We start from the raw sequence: 25,547 nt of genomic DNA on the forward strand, positions 1-25,547 counted from the left end.
ACATATAACACATTCCACCCAAGACAGCAGAATACACATTTTGTTTTCCAAGTGCACATGGATCACTCTTCAGGATAGAGCATATGCTAGGCCACAAAACAATTCTCAATAAATTTAAGGAGGCTGAAATCATATCAGGCAACTTTTCCAACCATAATGCTATGAGACGAGAAATCAACTACAAGGAAAAAACACTGCAAAAACACAAACATGTGGAGGCTAAACAATATGTTCCTAAACAACCAATGGGTCACTGCATAAATCAAAAAGGAAATAAGAAACATCTGGAGATAAATGAAAATAAAAACATGATCCATAATCTATGATATGTAGCAAAAGCAGTTCTGAGAGCAAAATTTACTATATGATACAAGCCTACCTCAAGAAACATGAAAAATCTCAAGTAAACCATGTAACCTTACATCTAAAGGAACTAGAATAAGAACAAATAAAACCCAAAGTTAGTGGAAGGAAAGAGATAATCAAGATCATAGCAGAAATAAATGAAACAGAGACTAAAACACAATACAAAAGATTAATGAAACTAAGAGCTGGTTCTTTGAAAACAAACAAAAGTTGATAAAACTTTAGCTAGACTCATCAAGAAAAAAAGAGAGAGGGTACAAATAAATAAAATCAGAAATGAAAGAGAAGTTACAACTAACATCACAGAAATACAAAGGATCATAGGAGTTTACTATGAACAATTATATGCCAATAAAATGGACATCCTAGAAGAAATGGGTAAATTCCTTGAAACATGCAATCTCCCAAGACTGAATCAGAAAGAAATAGAAAATATTAACAGACAAATTACCAGTAATGAAATTTAATCAGTAATTAAAAACTCCAACAAACAGAAGTCGAAGGCCAGATGGCTTTACAGGTGAATTCTACCAACATTTAAAGAAGAGTTAATGCCTATCCTCAAACTATCCCAAAAAGTTGAAGAGGAAGGACTGCTTTCAAAGTCATTCTATGAGGTCAGTATCACCCTGACACCAAAACCAGACAAAGACATCACACACAAAAATTACAGGTGATATCACTGATAAACATAGATGAAAAAATCCTCAACAAAATATTAGCAAATTGAATTCAACAATACATTAAAAAAGAGCATACTCCATGATCAAGTGGGATTTATCCTCGGGATGTAATGATGGTTCAATGTCCACAAATAAATCAATGTGATACACCACATTACCAAACTGAAAAACAAAAATTATATGATCCTTTCCACAGATGCAGAAAAAACTTTTGACAAAATTCAACATCTATTTATGATAAAAACTCTCATCAAAGAGGAAACATACCTCAACATAACAAAGGCCATTATGACTAGGCCAGAGCTAACATCATACTCCAAGAGAAGCTGAAAGTGTTTCCTCTAAGATTAGTAACAAGATAAGGATGCCCACACTTACTACTTTTCTTCAACATAATACTGGAAGTCCTAAACACAGCAATCAGACAAGAAAAAGAAAAGGAATCCAAATTGGAAAGGAAGAAGCAAAACTGTCACTTTTTGCAGATGACATCATACTATACATAGAAAAATCCTAAAGATGCACTAAAAATCTATTAGAACACACCCATGAAATTCAGCAAAGTTGCAGGATACAAAATTAATATACAGAAACCTGTTGTATTTCTATAGACTGACAACATACTATCAGAAAGAGAAATTATGAAAACAATCCATTTACAATTATGTCAAACATAATAAAATACCTAGGAATAAATATAATTAAGGAAGTAAAATACTTGAACTAGGAAAACTATAAGACACTGAGGAAAGAAACTGAAGACGGTACAAACAAATGGAAAGAAAGATACACTATATTCATGGATTGGAAGAATTAATAATGTTAAAATTACCATAGTACCCAAATCGATCTGCAGATTCAATGCAATACCTATCCAAATACCAATGGCATTTTTCACAGAATTTTAACAAACAATTCTAAAATTTGTATGGAAACACAAAAGATCCTGAATAGCCAAAATAATTTTGAGAAAGAAGAACAAAGCTGGAGGTATCATGCTCCCTGAGTTCAAACTATATTACAAAGCTATAGTAATCAAACAGTATGGTATTGGCACAAAAACAGACTCATAGATCAATGGAACAGAATAGAGAATCCAGAAATAACACTTATATGAGCAATTAATCTACAACAAAGGAGACAAGAATACACAGTGTGAAAAAGACACTTCAGTCTCCCCAAGTTCCTTGACTGGACACTGCCACAGGCTTTGCCCTGTGGACAATCTACTGTGTCTGCCAAACTTTCCACTTGAGCATTGCTGGGCTACACAGATTGCCAGATGTTCTGACCAGGCTTTCTAGCTGGATGGGGCCAGGAGGTACACTCAACAGTAAGCATGGTAAGGCTCAGCTCCCCTGCCTGGGTGGATCGGGGGGCGGACCAGGCTCCGGGGCTGGCAAGGCTCTTCATTTGAGGACCTCAGATCAGATGGACCAGCATTCTACTGAGTTCCCCGGTCAGACTGAGCCACCGTCCTGGCTCTGCAGAAGAGCAGAGCTGCTGGCTGGGACCCCTGCTTGGGCGCTGCAGGTAAGGACTTGGTCTGTCACGATCTGAGAGCTGGTTGTTACACCTCCATGACTTCCTTGTTGCAATCGAGTTCCCAGAGGTTTGAGTGCTGCAGATTCCCGTGCCCTCCCCGTGATGCGAGACCAGACTGAAACTCCCAAGATGCAGCCCACAACACCGGGGGAGCTGGACGTCCCACCTGGGCATCCTTCCCCCTGGAGGAACCACAGGTTCAGGACAGACCTCTTGATACAGTGCTGCACTGGCCTGGGGGAAGGCAATGTGGCCGGTGTGCAACTGCCCCTCTTACCCTTCCAGTGTGGTCTGTCTTGGTCTCTTGGTGCAGGGGTTTGCTTCAGCCTTACCCCCATGCTCTAGGATTTTCTCAGCGGTGTCTTGTCCACGAATAGTTGTTAGTTGCTCTTGTGAAGGGGAGTGAAGTTGGGACTGACCTATATCGCCATCTTGGTGACGTCACTCTCCGTCATTTTGTTTTTGCATTGTTTTCTTGATGGCATGAAATTGTTGATCTGTGTTCTCTTATAGCTGCCTGAGAACAATTATTTTGAATTCTTTGTGGAGCAATTTGTGGATCTCCATTTCTGGGGGCCAGTTTCTGGAGGTTTACTGTATTTCTTTGGCGGAGTCACGGTTCCCCAATTCTTCATCATCCCTATAGACATACGTAAGTGTCTATATCTTCCAGACTTTGTGGAGTGACTTTGGTTTTCCCTGTGGGTGGGAGCAGGCTGGAGCCTACTGGGACCCCAGGTCCAGTGGTGCAGGACATCACGTGTTGGGGGGGCACGTGGTATGGGGAGGTTTATCTCTCTTTGGCTCAAGCCACTGGGGTCCACAGTTATTGACAACTGTGTGTCCCCTGGCGACCACTGCAGGGGGTCTGCATTGGCTGCAAGGGGTGTTGGCGTCCCCAGCAGCGTCTCCAGGTGCCAGCAGCGATGGGGCCGGAGTCAGTGGTGGGCACACACTCAGCTGCATGATCCTTTTTCATTTGTAAAACATATTTACATATTCAGATATAAACTCACTGCATGTCACAGCTGTTAAACGTATTTTTCCCATTTTAGGATTGCACTTAATCGTGTTTATGGTGTTTTCAAAATTAAAATGGACTTTAAAATATTTATGCATCAGATCACTTTTTTATTCCTTGGCTAACTTCTACAAATGTTTATTTTCCCTAATGTTAAAATACTCAAGTATAATCAATGTAGAAAATCCTCTAAGATCAATTAAATCGGTTGTTGTAGGCATAGATGTAATCCTATTTTAATTTTAGAGTTAATTTAACCAAAACACAGCCATTGTTTTTTCCTTTTCTTGAGTAAAGCATATTTTCCTAATTGACTTCACTTAGGGAATTACTTTCTTAGATTTACCTCTACAGAAATAGTTCATTACCTTTTGCTGTTCATGTCTTCCCCCTCTAAGAAAAATTTAAAAACCCGTCACATTTTCTTGAACATTTACTTACTGAGAGTTTACAGAGGGAAACAGTAGTTGGTAAAAGAAGGAAAAAAAAATTACTCTAAAAGTCGTTTACAAGGTCCAGGAGCTCTGTTAGCAGAGGGAGGAATTCCCTGAACGCTGTCGGACAGTCTATTCGACACTCACACGTGATGGCAACACTCATCCTTTTCCTGTTCTTGCTTTTTGGGTATTTAAATATGTACCTGGGTGTCCGTGAAGAGGAAAACCATATTCTTGTCTTCGACACCAGCCAGTTTGTACAACTTCCTCAGGTCTTCGTGAAAACTGTCATAGTTGTACCCCCGGCTCAGCTCAATCTGCAAACATCTGTAACCACATATGTGGGCTGCGAGCCTCGTGAGGGACTGCTTTCCTGTGCCGCCCACCCCAACCAGCAGGGCATTGCCTCTTTCCTGACGAACCATGCGGGCAATCCTGGGGGCAGCAAAGCAGAGAACGATTTTAAAAAAAAAGAAGCAGAGGAAGTTTTATGTCAAGTGTACGATGTGGCTTCTGCTCAGAGGGTCATCCCGGAGCAAACGGCCACCGGAAAGAGCAGGGCAGGTCTGAGGTCCTCGCTGGGAGAAAAGCACTGCCGGGCTTTTCTTGGTACCCGCCTCTCCCCACGTCCTACAGGCTGCTGGCCTTGGCCAGGCACACTGAGTACGCCTGGCTCTCCGTTTGTAAGGATGAGCAAGCAGAAAAGCCACTGCAGCTCAGGAGAGATCAACAGGAATAATCCGAAATGGAGTTTCTTTTTCCTTTTGTAGGTTTTTTTTTTCGGTGGGGGAAGGTAATTGAAATGGATTTTCCATACCAACAAAATTTTAGAAAATTTATGATTCATGTTAACAATTAGAATTTTTGAAAGTTGCTGTCATGATACTAGAGCGAGCACTCAGAAAGGGGCAAAAAAATTTAAGATTAGGAAAAACTGATTGGAGGTGGAAAAATGTGACTACCAGATTGAAAACCGCAGTGGAAGATGGGTGGGCCTCGCACATAGGACACCATGGAAAACTGAACAGGGAAAGTAGAAGACAAAGTCAAGGACGTTACCCAGAAATCAGAGGAAAAAAAAATATGATATTAAAATGACAAGAGAGAAAATGGAAGATTAGGAGGACAGATCTAGGAGAAAGAAATGGGATCCCAGAGGAACTGCAGGAGAGACATGAGGGGACAGAACTGAAGTAACAGAAGAAAGCCCCAGAGCTGAGCCCACGGATCTGAGGACATCGCTGAGGGTCTGCAAAGGAAGCCAAAGAAGAGAAGCAAAACACGAAATGTTTTCTAGGAGGTATATGAATATAAAACAAAATATGTGTGTGTGCATGCAGGTGACTGTATGTAGTCACACATATGTGAATCAATATATGAAATACAGATCTCTATTTTAGACATAATTGAAAATTTGTGAGCATCTAAAAAGTAGATATAATAGATTACTCCCAAAGAGAGAAATACTTTTAGGCTGGCCTCAGGCATCCGTTTTACAAATGGCATTCCGCCACGGTTAGCGGGGAAACTATCATGTTATTGCTCAGCGAGTTAACCACCTGCAAACCCTTCTTTAAAGATTCTGTGAAGGTGCACAGGGAAGTGTGAATACAGTTTAAAAACTCAAGAAGGGGCCTCTGCCTGGCTCGCTCTCTTTTGGGCACAAGCCTTTGGAGCCCTGAGCCACCGTGTAAGCAGCCCCGACACTGGTGCCGCCGTGCTGGAGAGATGGTGGGGTCCGCACGGAGGCAGAGACGTGCCAGGTGCAACTGAGCGGAGATCCAGGAGGGAATGGCTGGGAGCCCCGGGAGATCGTGAACAAATGAAGCCACCGAGTATTACGTGGCTTATTGTGCAGCAGCAGACCACTGAACGTTCTCCGGGCCTTGTGTCTAGAAAGATTCTGGTACTGAGCCATCGAGAGATGATATCAGAGTTAAATGAGATACCCCATCTCATGGTTTATATTCACACCAAGTGCCATTATAATTATTACTGCTCAGCAGGGTGAAGGGAGCACCAGGAGTCACAGGGAGCAGATTTCGCCTTTCCCTCCAACGGTCAGTTTAACACGTTTTACACATTTTAACAATTTAGGAATTGTTCAATAGGACATGAGCCACTTAAAAAAGTCACGTGTGCCCCAAGGACTGCAGACACTCAGGCTGGATACCTAGGTGTCAGGGACGACCCTCAAAGGACACCTGCAGTGGGTATGAGTCAGACTCGTGAGGAGATGGAATCTATGATCCTTGCATTCAATTTGTTTTGCTATAATCTTGACCCCCACTACTTCTTTAGGAAGGCATGTCCCTGGCCTGGGAATACCGCAAACCACCGTAGGTCCTTTTTTGTAATGAGACAGGACATTTACAAAACAAAGCCAATCTATTAAATATTTAGAAAAACAGTGGGAGGGTGTAGCTAGGTGGTAGAGTGTGTGCCTAGCATGCACAAGGCCCTGGGTTCAATCCCCAGTATCTCCATTAAAGATAAATAAGTAAATAAACCTAATTGCCTTTCCCCCGCAAAAAAAAAAATTAAAAAAAAGAAATAACCCCTGAGATTCCACAGAAAGTTCATGACACATGTATTTTTAATGTATCAAAAAACAACGTTTAAATTCTAGCGAGATTTGCTAACAGAACTTTGTCCATCTAGCAACCTACTTAAAGACTTGAGCACAACTGAATCCTTACCTTTTAATACAAAAGAAATTGGGTCAATGCATTATTGGGCACTTCATGGCACAATACCTTGAAACGTGCTCTATGGCATCTTGGAAGAACACCAGCTTTACTTCTTTGGGGTTAATAAGGTTATAATCATCCAGATAGTCCTGCAGAACGTTTGCAATTTTCTCCATATCAGGCATGTCATCATAAATCCGATCACTCTTATCCGCTCCAAACTGTAAGGTGATTCATTGGAGAAGAACCAAGTTGGATCAATTCTGACGTATAATATATATAATGTGCATAACCTCAGGAGACAACATTGTTTTATCTATGTTTCTATTTAATCAGTCGCTGAAGTATGCTAGCAGGGCTTCAAAACCAAGGAAACAGGATTAAATTAAATCAGATTTTCATGGCCAGGTAAAAAATCCATTTAATTTAACCTCTTCAAGCGGTATGTTGGAATTTCAATGACCTTTGCAATAAAACTCACACAGGAGCTCAGAAATGGTTTTCAAAGTTTTCTCACGTTACTCTGGTTTTATATTTTTGCTCTTAGGCTGTTGACATCAGAAAAGCGATATGGTTGAACATTATGAATGGCAGACTGTGGTGGTTATAAAAAAAATCATGTCAGAAATATATGTAGTTTTTACACAGCAGTCACTTAACTAATCGCTGAGAATGATATTTGGTGTAAACTCTAGGGAACTGAGTTCCTGCTGGGACCTGCTGATGATGACTTGCCGTGGCTGTGACAACTGCCCCCAGGGGGCACTTTCTTTGGGAACCACTAGCTAAAATCCACAGAGGTATTGGGAGGAGAGCCCAGCACTGCTTTCTGCTTTGCTCCACTCCCCCGTTTTATAGTGACATCACTAGAAACACACAGGAAATAGAATCACCACCTGAAAACAAGCTTTGGACTTTGCTTTTAAGAAGACATTTAAATAGAGTTCATACAAATAAATTGCTTCTATTATTTTTTTTTAGTTTTCAGGGGTTACCAGAGTGGTGAGGTATTGCATATGTGTAATACAAAGATGAGTCCATTCATTTGTTCAAACAGCATTGATTGAGAGCCTGCTGTATACTCAGCTCTGTGCAGGACACTGGGGATTTAGGGTGAACAAAACAGACACGGCCCTTCCCTCTCAGAGACACTGAGAATGCGGTTCCCACACAAGAGCCGACATGGTCAGACCAGATGGCTGCCTGGGACTGCAGGCCGGGTGGTTAGACGGAAGTCTTCTAACCTAGAATGAGGTTCATTCATCTAGGACAAGTCTGTTCTAGGGAGATCTAGAGGGTAAAATTAGGGTGTGAGCGTAGACGTTATGGTGGGGACAGACTTGAGGAATTTAATATAAGGAAAACTCTGCTACTAACTAGAGCTACCCTGCAAAGAAGAAGGCAGCACTGCTAACTAACCGGCTTCCCAGGCCTGGAAACATGTGAGCGGAGGCTGAAGAGCTACACAGGCCCTTGTAAAGGGGATCCCAGCCCTGAGCTGAGAGACTACACCTCTTTGCTTCCTTCCAAACTGAATCCCCGATGGGTCTCTGATTCAAACTATTACCAGAATGAATGTAACTAGATTAGAAGTCAGCAATCTTTTTCTCCAAAGAGCCAGACAGTAGATATTTTAGGCTTTGCAGGGCATACGGTGTCTGTGGCTGCCACCCCACTCTGTCTTCTAACCAGAAAGCCACCACACAAATAGCACACAGTCGAATGGACGTGGCTACGTCCCCACAGAACTTCATTTACAAAAATGCGTGGTGGGTGGATCTGGCCTGTGGGACATAGTTTGCAGACCCCCAGTTTAGATCCTTAATCTTCACATGTGCAAAGCTCCTGTAGAATATGAGCTTGAACTAGAGAATGGTAAATGCTTTATAACCTTCAAATGTAGTCAGGTCAACGGACTTACCTTAATGAAGTCTCCAAATATGATGGGCCTAGTCAAAAAGTATTCCAGACCTATTGCAATTCCAAAATGTTTGTCTGTTCAAAAAATAGTTAATTTTTAGTATAATGATAAGCTTGAATGCAGGATATTAATGATGTAATATACGTAATTATAACAAGCATTACTTTACTTAGAAGCCTTAACATAAGTATACATGAAACTGAGAGAAAGCCGTGTTAATGCCAGAACACTTCAGTTTGATTATCCCCCGGATCTAAGATTCAGAATATTCAAAATTCATAAACATTTTATTAACTAATAGATACTGAATACATATGAATAAATCAGAAGTACTCTAGAAATATCCTGGCTTCCTAGCAGGCAAAACGCTGTTTTTTCTGCTTTCTCTCCTCTACTTAAAATTCCAAACAGTATTAAGAATATCAAACCTTCCTGAATTTCCATAAAATGACTTTCACAATGTTTCATATGCTGTTCTATATTTGGGTCACTGAAGAAAAAAAACTTTTACTCATCAATGACTACGGTTCATCTTGCTCATTTTAATTTTCCTTTTAGGAACCCAGTTGCGTCTCCCTGGTGGTCTAATGGCTAGGATTAGAAACCAAACTGCTTCTCTACTCAAAAAAAAGAAAAAAGAAGACAGAAAGAAAGAACGGCTGAATAAAGGTTGATATTTACTGGCCATTTCTGTCAAAATAACATGGAAATAGTGCTTATCTTCATTATTAATCAAACGATCATGGAAGACTCTTTGACATTCATGGCAAAAGAGTCTAAATATCTGTAATTCTTCTCTTATTGTTCCTGGATCACACTGGAGGATACCTGTTTTTTGAAGAAAAGAAGAAAAATCCTACATTTGTGGTATATCTAGTAATAGCTGAATTAACCAGAAAATCCTGAAGTCCAGCTTTACCCCCACACTCCCAGGAATGAGTGGTCCCCCAGTGGACATACACGTATACACACATATGACAATGGTGAAACAAAGCTGGGACACATTATCAGTGAAAATGGGGAAGGTAGCAGAAGCAGGGTATGTGGCCTAGAGAGAATTCTTTTTTAAGATGAGAGGTGTTACAGCAGGTTTCTACGCTGTTAAGCACGACCCAACAGAAGAGGAAGCACGGACGCTGCGGAAGAGAAGCAGGAAATACAAGAGCGAACTCCTCGCGTAGGCAGGAGGGGATGGGGCTCAGCACCAGAGGGAGTACTGGCACCCGAGAGGGGCAGGCACAGCGGGACCACTGCAGTAGGAAGGCAGGCAGATGCGGGTCGTCTGGGAGATTTGGAAGAGGAGGCAGTTCTGGTTGCTTGCTTGTTTTTTCAGTGAAAAAGAAGACGGGCCATCAGCTGGGAGTGAGAAATGGGAGTGTGGCTTGAAGCAGTCAGCCTGGGGCTGGGGTCAAAGGTGACTTGTACATGGGGTGGGATTTCCAGACACGTCACCGACACCCATGTACATACTCCTCTCCTGAGAGATCTGGGGTGGGTGGAAATGAAAGGAGGGGGCAGGCCAGGCAATGTGGGCTCCATACACTACCTTGCACGCATTTGGATAAGTCCCTCAAGTTAAAGATGTAATGGGACTTGGCCGGTGTCGGCAGGAGATCAATGCTCATTCTGTTATAGATCTCGACTGAGGCTTCTACAATGTTTGATGCAGTCTGCTTTACCGCCGGTAGGAAGTCACTCAGGAAGCCACTGAGGATGGCCTAGAACCAGAAACGTAACATGAGAGCATCAGAGCCTTTTTTTTGTAAACCAAAATTTATCTTTCAAAAACTTCGGATCTGGTGACACTTCCTCTAGTAGTAAGTAGAAGCCAAATTCCAACGTGAGGACACGCGGGTGCCAGGACTCTCCATTTCAGAGTCTGTTCTCCAGAATGGACTCACTCCTGTCTCCGTGACTGTCTGGTGAGGCCTGAGCAGCATTCACATCTGAGGCGTGGACTTGCCATGAACCCACTTCCCACGTAATTTAGACCTCTGCTCGCTGTGGGCCCAGAGGGTCTTCATGGAGTGCCCAAGTTATCTGGGAATGACCCGAAGTCCTCTCTCTGATCTTTATGGGTGAATGACCAACAGCTCCGCAGACTTTCATCTTCATGTATACTGAAAGTGCAGCTTACTGATAGCTACGAACTCCCCACCCTTCCGCCTCCCCATCTTGGTGTACGGCCCCGCCCTCCACTCAGATCACGAACTTGACGGTCTCTTTTGACACCTGCCACTGTCTGTCCCCTGCAGTCAATCTTGAATACGTTTCTTGAATCTGTCTGCGTCCTTCTGTTTCCTGATGTCACTCCATCCCAGCCCCGACTCTTTTCCATCTGGGCTTCTTCACTCCCTCCTTCACTCACTGGCCTCTCCATTTCCACTCTTGTCTTCCTTCTGTTTCCATGAATCAGTCCCGCACTCCCCTGTCAGTGCAGGCTCTGCCCCCACGCAGCCTCCTCCCTACCCTCTCTCCCCACTGCTCCCGGTGCCCGGAGCAGCATGCAAATTCAGTACTTCATCATCAGTCCTAAGCTACCTGGGACACCCCGCTCAGCACCAATCACATACATCACAAAGTGTGTCCGGAGGGCATGGTTGGAATCACTCATTTCAAACTTTAGAATAAAAGGTTCTCAACCGAAAAAGTCTTGGAATACCGGTGCTGGTCCCTGTACCCGCTTCACGCCATGTTCTTTACTTGCTGCTTAATGATGGGAGCCAACATCCTAACCTTTCACACTCTCAAGCACTCTCTGAAAGGGTTGCAAAATGTGGCAGTTCTCACACATCCTGTTGGCATCAGCACTTGAACAACTCATTGGAACTACCTCAAATTTATTAAAAATAATTTTCCACGGATGTAAGCTCTTTCAGTATGGAAACCACTTTCCATGTGCTGACGGCTGTGCACGTGTGGGTTCTGCTCCTTCCTCTCCTCGAGGAGGGAGGGCCCGGCTGGAAGGAGAGGCTGACGCTGGTGAGTGCAGAGGCTCATGTACCGCCCCCGCCACTGGCCCTCTTCGGCTCTGGGGTGACTAAGCCAATGTCAGCCTCCCCAGACCAGTCACCCGTCTTATCCGACCTGGACACCCCCTTTGCCATTTCCTGACTCTGTGACCTCATTCACCCACGTGTCTGTTCCTCCCAGTCAGTTCCCACCCCACAGGACACAGCTCAGTCTCCTCTGAGCATCTTTGTGCGTGTGTGTGTGTTATGTTTTCGTTTTTTAAATTACTTTTTTGATATATTTTTATTGCAGTATAGTTTGCAATGTTGTGTCAGTTTCTGGTGTACAGCACAATGCTTCAGTCACATAGGAACATACATATATTCACTTTCATATTTTTTTTCACCATAAGTTACTACAAGATACTGAATATAGTTCCTTGTGCTACACAGTAGAAACTTGTCTATCCATTTTATATATAGTAGTTTGCATCTGCAAATCTCTGAGCATCTTCGCTAGCTGGTTAGGGCATCCCCGCTCTGCTCAGGCTGCTTCATGCTCTCCCATCGCTCTATTCAGAATAACGCCTCACACTTGCTGGACACGTCTGCTGAGCCCTACAGGGCAGACACAGTTATTTCCCCACTTAAAGGAGGAGGAAGTGGCCCCTTGGGGAAATTTGTACAGATGGAAGAAATACAGCTGCTTGTTTACGCTGGAGCTGGTGGCTGCAGCGCTGGTGAATTCTGGGTTAGGTGGGCTGAGCTTGGGCTCGCTGGGTTATTGGGGGTGGCGTCTGGTGGGCAAGTGGACACAGACGTGGTGGTCGGAGGGGGATGAGCACAGAGTTGGGGGCTGGTAGTGTACGAGATCTGCTGGGCGTCCAGGGCTCAGGGGACAGCCTTCCTTACAGGTAGGGGCTGTGTTTTGACGACTCTAAAGCCATCTCCGAGCCCACAAACACAGAAGGCTGTGATGCATATGCCTGTCGGATGGTGCCCAGGTGGCCCTGGGTTTACCGGGTTTCTGCTCAGGGAAGGCTGGGGGGGCTCCCTGGAAACACAACAGACTCTTCTGATTGTGCGAGTCTTGGAATAAATACGTTTCCTTTTCCCCTCCTGCCCAAGGTTAAATGCACACTCACCTGGAAAATCTGTTTCAGACTGTGCTCCGAGGGCACGGGGAGGCAGAGCACGCTGAAGTGTCGGATGAAGCGGGGGGTCACAGGGTTCCGGCCGCCGCCCGGGGGCGCGCACGCGGATACAATCGTCACGTCCTGTACGGAGAGAAAGCCACTCGGGTCACCCAGCAGAGGAGGAGATGGCGTCTGCCTGTCCCAATGGCAGGACTCAGAACCAACGATCCTGGAGGACCTACCACTGACAGCATTGTGTTACGTTTCCCACACGTTATCTGACTTCATCGTCACAACCACCTCCGGAGATCACTGTTGTCCTTTCTACCGTGCACATGAAAAAAACCCGAGGCCCTGGGTGGTTAAATAAATTGCTAACTTATTCCCAATAAGGTCACACAGCTAACTCATCTACCTTGTATAAATACTCCCATGTAAAAATGTAATCTCAAAAATTTTAAGAATGTGTACCTTAGATGAAAAGACACTCATTCAGCAAATACTAAGTATAGTCAATTCTTGTCATTTGTGGCAGGTACAGTCTATGAAATTGCCAGGAACCCTGAATTAATGCACCTGGAACCACTGTTCTTCAGGGAAATACAGGGTTACGTTCCCTGCCAGCCTCTGGTCGGAACACTTTCAACTGATGGGTACGTGATATTGCAGTTGCCTCTGGTCTTGCCTCCTCTCTAGCCCACACCTCCCCAGCAGCCCAGGGGATCGCTCTGTAACGTTTCCATCAGAGGCTCCCGATCTCTGAGAGGATAAATCCACATTCCTCCTCATGGCACCACGGCCCCCTGGGCTGACATCTGCATCCCTGGCTGCTTCAGCGCTCACAGTCCACACGACTCTGAGATGCAAACAGCTCCCCTTCCTTGCTTTGCCCTGCCCTGCCCGCAAAATCCTGTTCTGACGTCACCTCTTCCAGGAAGGATTCTCTCATCATCAGCCCAGCACCCGCCCCCACCTCCTTCCAGTCTCTCTCCACTTCTCACCCTGCATTAAACACATGTTCATCCATCCCTCAAAGCTGGGCCCCCCAGGGGGCTGGGAGGTCTCCCTCGTCCATGCACCTCATGAATCAAGCAGGGCGAGAACCCACATGGACTGAATGAACTGAGCCACACGGAAGAGACACTGACGCCGCATGCCATGGGCTGAATTATGTATCCTTCTCCGCCTCCCCCTGGCCAATCACATGCTGAAGCCCTGACCCCCAGCGTCTCAGTGTGACTGTATCTGCAGACAGGGCATTTCAAGAGCTAATTAAGTCACAACGAGGCCATAGGTGAGGCCTAATCCAGGATGACTGGTGTCCTTTCAAGAAGAGGAGATTCGGACACAGCTGGACACAGAGGGAAGGTCGTAAGACACAGGGAGAACACAGCCACCTACAAACCAAGGACAGAGACCCCAGAGTAAACCAGTCTGTGACATCTTGACCCTGGACTTCCAGCTTCTACAACTGTAAGAAAATAAATGTCTGTTGTTTGAGTCACTCTGTTGCACTTTGTTATGGTAACTCTGGCAAACGAATACACTAAACTTTACAGCCGTTTAAATTTAAGCACGCAAAGCAATTTGAAGCCCAAAGTAACCTGTATGTCTTTCCAAAAGAGCTTGTTTCTGTCGTAAAATCCACCAAAATCTTGAAATTGCCGGAGCAGCTCAATGGGAGGCTGAGAGCCATAGCGATCCAGTCTGGGCATGTTTAAGTCGTCAACAAAAATCACGACTCGCTTGTTTCCCGGTGCTCCTAGGGAGGTAGACAGCGTGAATTTAAGAGTCACGATTCGCCCTTGGGAAACATCAGGCACAGCTCAGGTGAGGCTTCAGGCTCAGTGAACACGGTGAACACCGTGTGGGGAGCTCAGCTCCTCTCGCAGAGTGAGGAGGGCCCCAGCACGGTCGTGTCTTGAGGAGGAGAGACCCCTCTGGTCCCGTCCAGGCCCCTGCCAGGGAGCTGTGGGCCCGGCCGGGACGTCCACACTGTCAGGGGCTCCCTCACCCTCATCATCCCTCCGCGGTGTAGGATGATGCCATTTGGACCAGACTCAAGGCAACTATAAGTGACCTAAAGTTATGCTCTTTATCTGCGTGGTTAATAAGGAAGGACGAGGGCGATGCCACAAAACCTGGCTCAGAGCGCGGACTGGAGGAACAGCCACAAAACTTCCACGCTTGCTCCCGACTGAGCTCAGATGACTCAACGCACCAGATATAAAGAGGTTTGTTTGTTTATTTTAAATAAATGGAACTGTAGTCAATATCTTGTAGTAAACTATGATGAACAAGAATATGAAAACGAATGTACGTCTGTACGTGGATGACTGAAACATGATGCTGTACACCAGAAACTGATACAATATTGTAAATCGACTATCTTTCCATTAAAGAAAGAAAAAAAGAAAAATCAGTGCAGGTTTGGAAGCAGAGCCCAAGTGGAGAGGGAGAGCCAGAGAGAGGCAGGGACTGAAGATTTTTTGAGTTGAAGGTGATCGGAATAAACCACTCACTTGCTAACAGGAAGATACCTTGATACATAGCACAGGAAAGAACACATGAACAGAGTCACCTTTACAAATAAACTGAGCAAAGAAAATACCCAGTTGTAACTTTATTACATGCACTGTTTTTTGTGACTTTATTAGCATAATAAAAATTTGTGTGGGACAAATGACAATAATAATTCTTACCTAGAATATTTTTTCTTTTCCTCTCCAGTTTGGACTCAATGATCTCTTGTGTTCTTGCCGATGAAGTTTGAGCGGAAAAATTCAGATACACAGGAACATAGCCAGCTGATTCTTGAATTCTATTTAACAGTCCTTTTGCAATAACAGACTTTAAATTGTAAAAAAATATGTTAACTGATTTCACGTTCAGTACAGTATCTTTCCAATTGTCTCTATCAGTAATAACCCAGTACAATGAGGAAGAAACAGGACAAAAGGAGAGAGGTTGAAGTCAGACTGAAATGTCTGCCTTCCTCTTCCTGGAAATTCATTTTAATTAGATTTATCAGAGCTAAAGAAATACTCTAATCAGATCTATCTCAGCAAAAAAATTTTATTTCAGTTTCATACCAAGATCCGTCTTGGTTACTATCGAAGTCGATGTGGTAACAGGAGCCAGAAACTCAGAAATAATTTAGAGGGGAAACAGCAAGTCTCTGTTTATGTGGACCTTCACGCAAACCAACAAGACCAATCAGCATTTTCCCTCTACTTTTTCTACACATCATCGCTGTGTTAAGAAGTAAATGGGCAGGAGGTAACAGACTGACCTTCATCAGTAATCCACTGGGTGCACAAACCACCTAGACCGATTCCCACCCTAACCCCATGCTGACCCACAGAGGCAGCCCCAGAAATTCTAAGCGACACCACATAAATGCCCCCAGACACAAAAGCTTGGCCCACAGGGTCCTCTGGCTTATGTATTAATGACGCCATGGATTTATTCAAAGAGTGGCAAACCGTAGGGTGGGTATGGATTCAGCGTAGTCAGACTTTTCCTGGAAAAAAGCGATCAAAATTCAAAATTCCCCTGGAAAATAAGGTACTGATAAATCATACGAGTATTTACAAAGCTCTGTCCCTCATGCCCTCACTGTGGACAGACCTTCTCGTCTGATGTAGCATTCCTACCTTGCCAACTCCAGTTATTCCAGTGAGCAGCACCGAATGCCTGACTGCCAGGAGTTTTTCCATCAGGTACCCAAAGCGCACCGTGTCAGCCGTGGGGACAAGCATCTCAAAAAAGGGGACCTCTCGGCTGTACTTGAAGGTGGGTATGATTCGTTCCCAGGGGTCCAGCCGTTTGGTGTCAAAGTCCATGTGAATGCTCCACAGGTCGCCGGAACTGGGAAGCTAGGGTGCAAAATTAAACACCACTTTCGACAGGATTGACACACGGCAGCAGAAACACTCACAGGAACAAAGACAGCCGTAGAACAAGGGTGGGTCTGGGTTTGTTTCTTTGTAGAGAAATGGTTGTTGGAGTACCAGACTCCACTTCTTTAACAGAACCAAGCAATACAATACGTTGAACCTGACAGCTGACTATAACAAAAACCCCCATTGGACTTGTAAAGCGTTTTCAATTCAGTCCATCATTCAGGGGCTCACTCCACACCAAATACTGTGCTCGGTGCTGGAGGAAAATGCGGAAAGAGGACCCGCCTTGCCTTCAAAGACCTCGTAATCGACACAAGCACATTAATGATTTCTCATGGAGAAATAAGGGTTCCGATGGAGCTCAGTACATTCGCAAAGGAGGGATGGCTCATCCTCCTTGCAGGGGAGCTGTGCTGGTGGCTAGAGATTTAGAAGGGGTTCTAGGGGATGGCCATGCTACAACTCGGACTTGAAAGACAAGCAGGGCCAGACGGGCAAAGAAGGGATGAGACGGGGATGGGGAAGGAAGGGTCAAGGTGTAGGCTAAGCAGACAGGCCTGGAAGCCATGGAAAGTGCCATGCACGTTGGGAACTGTAAGAGGTAAGTCTAGAAACACAGGTGGGGCCAAGTTATGAAAAGCCTCACTTGTTAAAGAGCCTGCAGCAAGGGTTCAGTGAAGAATTCTGAGTCTGTCTCTTTGTCTTAAATTCCCAGTTGTCCTCAATCTGATCTTAACAGTGAGGTACCTGGTCGCCATTATCTTCAATATACTGATTCATTCGCTCAATCTTAGAACGTACAGAAAGTCGTCTCAGAATTGCTAAACCAGGGCACCGTGAAAAAATAAATTTACTAACTAGAATTCAATGTTTCTGTTTATAGTAGGAAGTTTTTATACACTTTTATACCTTACTTTCTTCACGTGGTCAGGAGAGAACTCCTAAAAACTTTCAAAAGAAATAAGTGTTATCCATGGCCTAAAAAAGTAAATAATTTTAGAAGCCCTTTTAAACGAAGAATTAAGATTTATAGTATAACTAAGGCTTTTAAAGTTTTAGTCTTCAAATTTAATTTTAATGATTCAGAGTTATTATGTTTAAATGTATTTGGTTCTTACCCTGGCATCAGGATTATCATCAAATTGTGTCCTAATAAACGTGTCAAAAGAATCCCAGTAGTTTTCAGTTAAATTTCCGCCTAGAGACCATACGTAACAGAATATAAAAGTCTGACACAGTATAGTGTTCAGTTTTGTTTGCTCCTGAAAGAACAAAGAGAAAGAATTTTAATATTTCGTATGTTAACATAAAAAGAGTTCTAAATTGCAAAGAATAAAGACTTTTGTTTTGTGTAGGCGCATGCATTTTTAAAAGGGCACACTGTATGTTTTTTTATATTTCATTCAATGGTTCCCACAGTGATGTTTTATCATAGTATAAGTACTCTAATAAGAAAATGAGTGGCGAGGAGCATGTGGAACAAAAGCTCAAGGTTATCTTTCAACTGTTATAACTATGTCCATCCCCACATGAAGGTGTTTAAGGAGACACACATTAGGAAAATGTTATAGACTGTGAGGGAATTTAAAAATTGAGTTTAAGATAAACTATGGGCTAGAATTCCTTCCAAATCTGAGATTCTACAAATCTACTCACAGTCATTAATCCCCTAAAAAATTAACTTGAGAATCAAACGGTCGTACGATGGAAAGTCTGTGGTTATTTCTTTGCAAAGCATCCATACAAGAATCCCATTTTCCCAGTTTTACAGCAGTAAGACCCTGCCTACCACTGTCAAATTGATTCCATCTCTCCCGAGCATCAGAGACTCCAGTAAGCAACAGAGTGTGGTAACTTTGCTGATGTCCACTTGCGGGATTGCTTGGCTGCACTTTTTATTGATAAAATTTAAACCATCATCAACGTAACGCTGGAAAAGATTCAATATATACCCTTGGGTTTCTTCGTTCAGCTGAAAGGTAAACAAACAAATGATATTTTAGCAAGAGCAGATAAAATATATAATGAAGTTTAAAAAGGGTTTGTTCACACTTGTAAGTTGCAATATAGCCTGTGACTTAGATTGAAGGGAATAAGCATCATAAGATATGAGGCAAGTTAAATTAAAAAAAAAAAAAACCCTCTGTGACTTGGAAGGGCCACAAGGGGGAGACTCTGGGTAGCTGATGATGCCCTACATCTTGATCTGGTAATGGGCCCACAGGTGTTTATTTTATAATCCTTTGTTAAACTGTCAGTATATATTTCATGCAGTCTTCTGTACTGCTGATGTGTCTCACAATTAAGAGCAATAAAAAAGAAGTATAAAATGAGACATTTAAAATATCTATGTAAGGTAAAGGACTAACTCCTAAAGATTTAACAAAGAATGTTGCCCCTCTCACTTCTGTTAACATTGTACTAAAAGTCTTAGTTAATGCAATAGGGCAATAAAAGGAAGTAAAAAGTACACAGATTGGGAAGAAAGAAGAAAACTGTCTTTGTTTACAGATGACATGATTATCTACATAGAAAATCCCAAAGAACTGACAGAAAACTCCTGGAACAAATAAGTTGTTACAGCAAAGTTGTACAAGACAAGGTTCATATACAAAAGCCAATTACTTTCTTATATGCCAAAAATGAGTAATTAGAGTTTGAAATAAAAAATACAGCATCATTTACATAAGTACCAAAAAATAAAATACGTAGGTGTATTTCTAACAAAATACGTACAAGATTTATATGAGAAAAACTACAAGATTCTGATGAAAGAAACCAAAGAAGATCTAAGTAAGTGGACAGATGGCTCACGCGCACGGACAGGAAGACCCAACATTGTGAGGATGTTAGTCATTCCTAACTTATCTATAGGTTTGATGCGATGGGTGAAAACACCAGTAAGTTACTTTGTGGGTATCAACAAGCTGAGTCTAATGTTTACACGGAGAGGGAAGAAGACCCAGAATAGCGAACGCAACATTAGGGAACCAGTTTGGAGGGCTGACACCGCCCCACGTCAAGACTCACTGTAAAGCCACAGTGATCTAGACAGGGCGGTACTGGCAAAAGAACTGACAAACAGATTAATGGAACAAGAGAGAGATCCCAGAAATAGACTCATACAAATATGGTCAACTGATCTTTGACAAAGGGACAAAGGCAATCCAATGGAGAGGGGACAGTGTTTCCAAAAATGGTGCTGGAGTTGGACGTCCACATGGTAAAAAAAAAAAAAAAGAATCTAGACATTGATCTTATGCTTTTCACAAAAATTAACTCAAAATGGATCATAAACCTTAATGTAAAAAAGCAAAACCATAAAACTTCTAGAAGACAACAGAGAATATTTTGGTGACAGGTTTGGAAATGAGGTTTTAGATCTAACAACAAAAGCACAATCTGTGAAAGGAAAATGGATAAATTAGCTTTCATTAAAATTAAACAGCTGTATGCTGTGAAAGACACGGTTAAGAGAATGGGAAGACAAGCCAGACTGGGAGAAAGTATTTGCAAAACACATATCTGATAAAGAATTTGTATCCAAAATACATAAGGAACTCTCAAAACTCAATAATAAGATGACCCAATAAAAAGTAGGCAAAGGATTTGAACAGAAACCTCATCAAAGAAGAGGTATAGATGGCGAATAAACAATATAAAAGCCATTCAACATCATGTATCACAAAACAGCACATTAAAACAACAACGAGATACCACTACATGCCTATTAGAACGGCTCAAGTCTCAAACACCACACCACCAAACGCTGGTGAGGATGCGAAGCAACAGGAACTCTCACTGACGGCTGGTGGGGGTGCAAAAGGCACAACCACCTTGGAAGACACACCGACAGCTGTCTTACAAAGCTAAACGTGATTCTGCCACATGATCCAGCAATCACGGTCCTAGGTATTTACCCAAATGAGTTGAAAACTTACACCTACACGAAAAGCCGTACATGGCTGTTTATAGGAGCTTTATTCATAATCGCTAAACCCTGGAAACTCTGAGATATCCTGCAGTAAGTGAATGGATAAACTTGATAAATGCACACCACGGACTATCATTCAGTGCCCCAAAGAAATGAGCTCTCAAGCCGCAGAAAGACATGAAGGAATCCTGAGTGCGTATTACTAAGTGAAAGATGTCGATCTGAAAACACACTGTATTGTTCCAACTATATGGCATTCCGGAAAAGGGAAAGCTATGGAGACAGTAAAGCAACTGGCGGTTGCCAGGGGTTGGGGGAGGGTATGGAAGGATGAACAGGTGGAGGACAGATTTTTAAGGCAGCGAAACTATTTTGTATACCATAATAGTGGATACATGATAGTGTTCGTTTATCAAAACTCATAGAGTGGTACAGCACAAAGAGTGAACCGTAATGTAAACTGTGGACTTCAGTTAATAAGAATGCATCAGTATTGGTTCATCAATTTTAGCAGATGTACCAACCACACCAATGCAAAATGCTGGTAATAGAGGAAACTATGTTTGGAGGAGAGAAAGCGTATGAGAACTCTCTGTACGTTCTGTTACATTTTTCTATAAACCTAAAACTGCTCTAAATAAAAATAAAGGTAAATCAAAATTTTAGAAAGTCTATTAAAAAGGTGAACTCAGGAACATTTAACATCTTATGGCAGCCCATGATGAAGTCTCAACTCTGAGAATTACTTGCTTGCATCAGGTTGCTCTGAGAGTAGACCACAATGTTCTTAAAATGTTGACGCCTAAGAATGAAGAAAACAATATAGTTTTCTGACTCATCTTTGGAGCAGGAGAGGCAGAAGAATGGTGCTCTCTTGGAGCGGGGGTTGAGATGAGATGGGGCGAAACTGAAAAAGAAGGCTTGTTAAGGTAAAGAGGAAGTCTACTTTGGAATGGAGAAGGTACAGAAGATAATATGGAAGTGAGCTGTTCTGAGTGATAACGTAAAAGCTCTCCTTCACTTTGAGTGGAATGGTACCTCTGATGCCGATGTTAGAATGTGTCTCGGGCAAAGGACCTAAGAGTGGGTGGGAAGTGAACTGGTTTCCTCTTCTTTCTGGCTCTCCGTGGTGTTTGGGGCTCCTACGATCTACAAACAGTGGCAGTGCCTGGATTTAAATGCTCTTTTTTCTTCTTGTGCTTCCCTCTCATTATCTCAAGCCTTCTGCAAAGTTTTTTTTTAGGGGAAACTCAAGGAAGTGTCCGTGTTTGTGTTTGAGAGAACCCAGGCTGGGGAGAAGCCAGGCAGGGTAGGCAGAAGCCAGAGCGAGGAGGCAGGCTGGCAGGTTGAGGGAACAAACAATGACAGGCTTGGGGAATAGATCACACTGCTGGAGGATCCCAAGAAATCTCAGGGACAGGGCTAGGCACAGGGCTGGGGTTCCCTCAGTCAAGCCCAGTGAGGCCTTAACCAACTGCCACGCGGGCACTCGAGGGCGGGGGGAGCCCAGGCAGACGGAGATAATGGGGAGCGCCCGGCTGCACTTGCTTTTTTAGAAACACTCCTCATCCAGGTTTTGACGTAAGGCATCCACTTCAGCTCATCGGGATCCACAAACACCATCCCACATCTACTGACAGTCGCAGGAGAGGCAACCTTTAGATCTTGCACCTAAAATTGAAGGGAGTTGAACAGGAAACGGTTGATATGATACTCCTTTATCCCCCCAGCTTTAACGTTAATGGTTTACACGTTTGAAGTTTACGTTTACACTGTAAGGATGTGTGTAGAAGAGACTGGAAGGGTTATAAGTAATTAGAAATGGAGAAGGGAAGTTAAGTGAGGCATAGGAGGGAAAAAATACATGTAAGCATAGAAGGATGCTGCCAAATCCTTACGGGAGGTACAGCTATTTCCTTTCCCTTCCTTTTGTTTTCTTTTTACCTTTTTTATTCTTACACCCTGGCCCAGCCCAACACCTAGGACACAGCAGGTGTTCAATTAACGTTTGATGAATGACTGACTGCAGCAGGGTGTGCTATCTTCCAGAACACTGTGTAGCTATGTTTGGCTCACATTCCTTTTCCAAGCCCACCACCAAATACTCACACCACAGAAGGACGATGTATTCATCTTAAAAATAACAATTATTTTTAACTTGGAGAGCATTTCAAACAGTGTAAAGACATCAATATATATAACCACCTCCAAAGGAAAAGAAACAAGTGCTGGGGAAGCCAGAATTGACTGCATTTCTTGTTTATAGAGAGATGGGAATATTTCAGGGCTTCTGGTTAACAGAATGGACAATCTATAATCTATTATTATAAAGGGCAATTTGAATAGTATTTAGTATGCAAACAAAACATCGTGGTAGGCCTTACAGATAATAAATGATACATCAGCAAGACAAACAATTAACGATGGCATGCCAACGTAATGAACAGTTTCATACTGCAGTAAGGAATATATATTTACCTCGAAAAGCATGTGGATTTGAGGCGTGAGTTTAATCCTCTCACTGTTAGCCAGGCACAGCATCTTGTTATCATCCAAGACTGTGTTCATATTTTCAATCCAAAGAGCATCCACTGGCCCATCACTGATGATCCATTTGTGGTCCTCGGAAGTGTCATTCACAGCTGCTCGGACGCTGAGCGCCATCAAACCATCTTTCCACTCTAAGGTTATGTTATTAACTTCACCATACAATTCACCCATTGTAATCGATTTAGGATTAAGAACATATGTTTTTACTGGTTGGTAAAAGGGATTATCTATACCAAGTTTCCGCAAGTTTCCTAAAGTTTCTGCTAGTATTCGGTAAACTGTGGTCTTGCCACCTCCAGTTGGCCCGACTAACATGACACCATGCCTTACTAGCATAGTTTCATAGAACTGTATCACTTTTTCAACCATACATGTCTCAGGTTGAAGGTTTTGTCCATTCATGACATTTATAATTGTTGACTGTAATATTCCATAATCATGTGCTGGAATTTGGACTCCAGGAAAAAGGTCAGATATAATTCCACTGGAAAAAAGAATCAGTTAGAAACCACCGGTCATTGATATTTCCCCATGTTTGTTACAGTTAATTGATTAAACAGTATCATTGGTTCCATTTTTCTCATTAATCTTTTTGTCTGCAGTCCGAGATAATCCTATGTGTTATACCAGAATCTATCATTTCTCTGAAATTGTGTATGATTTCATTTGTTTCCTGTACAGTAGACCAATGTTCTTAAGTATACTGGGAGATTTTTGAGATTTTTTTTATTTATGATTTTGTTATATACAGTACATGGCATAGTACCAAACATACAGAAGGGGATGAATTTATTAGTTTATCTTAAAAATTTTATTTATTTCTCAAGAAGAAAAGAGGGAGGACCCAACTAAGCAAAATGAGAAATAAAAGAGGAGACCTGCTTAAACTTAAAAGCTGCACAGCAAAGGAAACCACTGACAAAACAAAAGACAGCCTACTGAATGGGAGAAAATATTTGTCAGTGATATGACTGATAAGGGGTTAATACCTAAAATATATAAACAACTCATACAACTCCATATTAAAAAGACGCAAGTAAAAAATAAACAGAAGACCTGAATAGACATTTTCCTAAAGAAGACATACAGATGGCCAACAGGCACATGAGAAGCTGATCAACACTGCCAGTCCTCAGAGAAACGCATACCCACACTCCAATGAGGTATCACCTCACACCTGTCAGAATGGCTATCATCAAAAAGACCACAAATAACAAATGTTGGGGAGGATGTGGAGAAAAGGGAGCACTCGTACACTCATGGTGGGAATGTAAACTCATGTAGCCACCATGGAAAACAGTATGGAGGGTCCTTGAAAAACTAAAAATAGAATGACCATAGGATCCAGCAATCCCACTCCTGGCTATATATCCAAAGAAAATGAAAATACTAATTTGAAAAGATACATGCTCAATGTTCATAGCAGCATTATTTACAATAGCTGAGATATGGAAGCAACTGAAGTATCCATCAACAGATGAACGCATAAAGAATATTTGGTGTATACGTATGTGTATACATATATATATATACATTGAAATATTACTCAGCCATTAAAAAGAATGAAAATTTGCCATTTGCAACAATATGGACGGACCTGGAAGGCATTATGCTGAGTGAAATAAGTCAGGTAGAGAAAGACAAACGCAGTAGGATATCACTTATATGTGGATTTGAAAAAATAAAGCAAACTAGTGAATGTAACAAAAAAGAAAGAAAGAAAAAAACCAGATCCATCAGTAGAGAGAACAAACTAGTGGTTACTAGTAGGGAGAGAGAAGTGGGGAGGGGCAAGATAAGGGCACGGGATTAAGAGGTACACACTATTATGTATAAAATAAATAAGTTACAAGGATATATTGTTCAGCACAGGGAATGTAGCCAATACTTTATAATAATTTTAATGGAGTATAATCTATCAAAACATTCAATCACTATGCTATAGACCTGAAACAAATATAATATTGTAAATCAACTATACTTCAATAAAAAAGAGCAAGAAAAAAAGGTACTGATGATAATATAAGAGATGCATTTTACAACACTGGTAAGAAAGTCTACCTAAGAAGGACAAAAATTTGATAACTTTAAAAAAAGATGATACAGTGAAAAATAAAAACAAACCAGGAAATACCAAACTTCTGCGAGGCAAAAAGGCTTTATACCTAAAGAGTGAGTGATATACTTAGAGAAGTATTTCCAAGTTTTATACCAGATGAAGTTTATGAGTTCCCACAAATCACTACGTAAAAGAGCATAACAGAATGATGCCCTAAGAAAAATGAATTCAAATGACTAACGAGTGTCAGAAATGATGCTCCTTGATACTAATAATTAAAGTAATTTATATTAAAGTTGGCTACTATGTTTGGTCTCCCTCTCAAACACATAAAGGGAAAGGGGCATGT

At 42.4% G+C, this 25,547-nt stretch overlaps 1 protein-coding gene across 4 annotated transcripts in view; it reads right to left on the reverse strand.

Annotated features, from left to right (window-relative positions):
• Nucleotides 1-25,547, reverse strand: part of DNAH6 (dynein axonemal heavy chain 6) — a 149,713-nt gene that overhangs the window by 62,783 nt on the left and 61,383 nt on the right. For all 4 annotated transcript variants that reach the window (XM_072951557.1, XM_072951556.1, XM_072951558.1 and 1 more), the window contains exons 34-46: nt 23,068-23,623; nt 22,138-22,260; nt 18,445-18,627; nt 17,774-17,917; nt 16,407-16,628; nt 15,453-15,600; nt 14,355-14,512; nt 12,760-12,891; nt 10,210-10,381; nt 9,345-9,491; nt 8,664-8,737; nt 6,809-6,963; nt 4,256-4,487 (exon numbers count right to left, since the gene is read on the reverse strand). In XM_072951557.1, the coding sequence (XP_072807658.1) occupies nt 4,256-4,487; nt 6,809-6,963; nt 8,664-8,737; nt 9,345-9,491; nt 10,210-10,381; nt 12,760-12,891; nt 14,355-14,512; nt 15,453-15,600; nt 16,407-16,628; nt 17,774-17,917; nt 18,445-18,627; nt 22,138-22,260; nt 23,068-23,623 (2,446 nt within the window). The remainder of the gene's footprint in view (nt 1-4,255; nt 4,488-6,808; nt 6,964-8,663; nt 8,738-9,344; nt 9,492-10,209; nt 10,382-12,759; nt 12,892-14,354; nt 14,513-15,452; nt 15,601-16,406; nt 16,629-17,773; nt 17,918-18,444; nt 18,628-22,137; nt 22,261-23,067; nt 23,624-25,547) is intronic.

Source organism: Vicugna pacos, chromosome 28, assembly GCF_048564905.1.
Source record: "Vicugna pacos chromosome 28, VicPac4, whole genome shotgun sequence".
Taxonomy (NCBI): Eukaryota; Metazoa; Chordata; class Mammalia; order Artiodactyla; family Camelidae; genus Vicugna; species Vicugna pacos.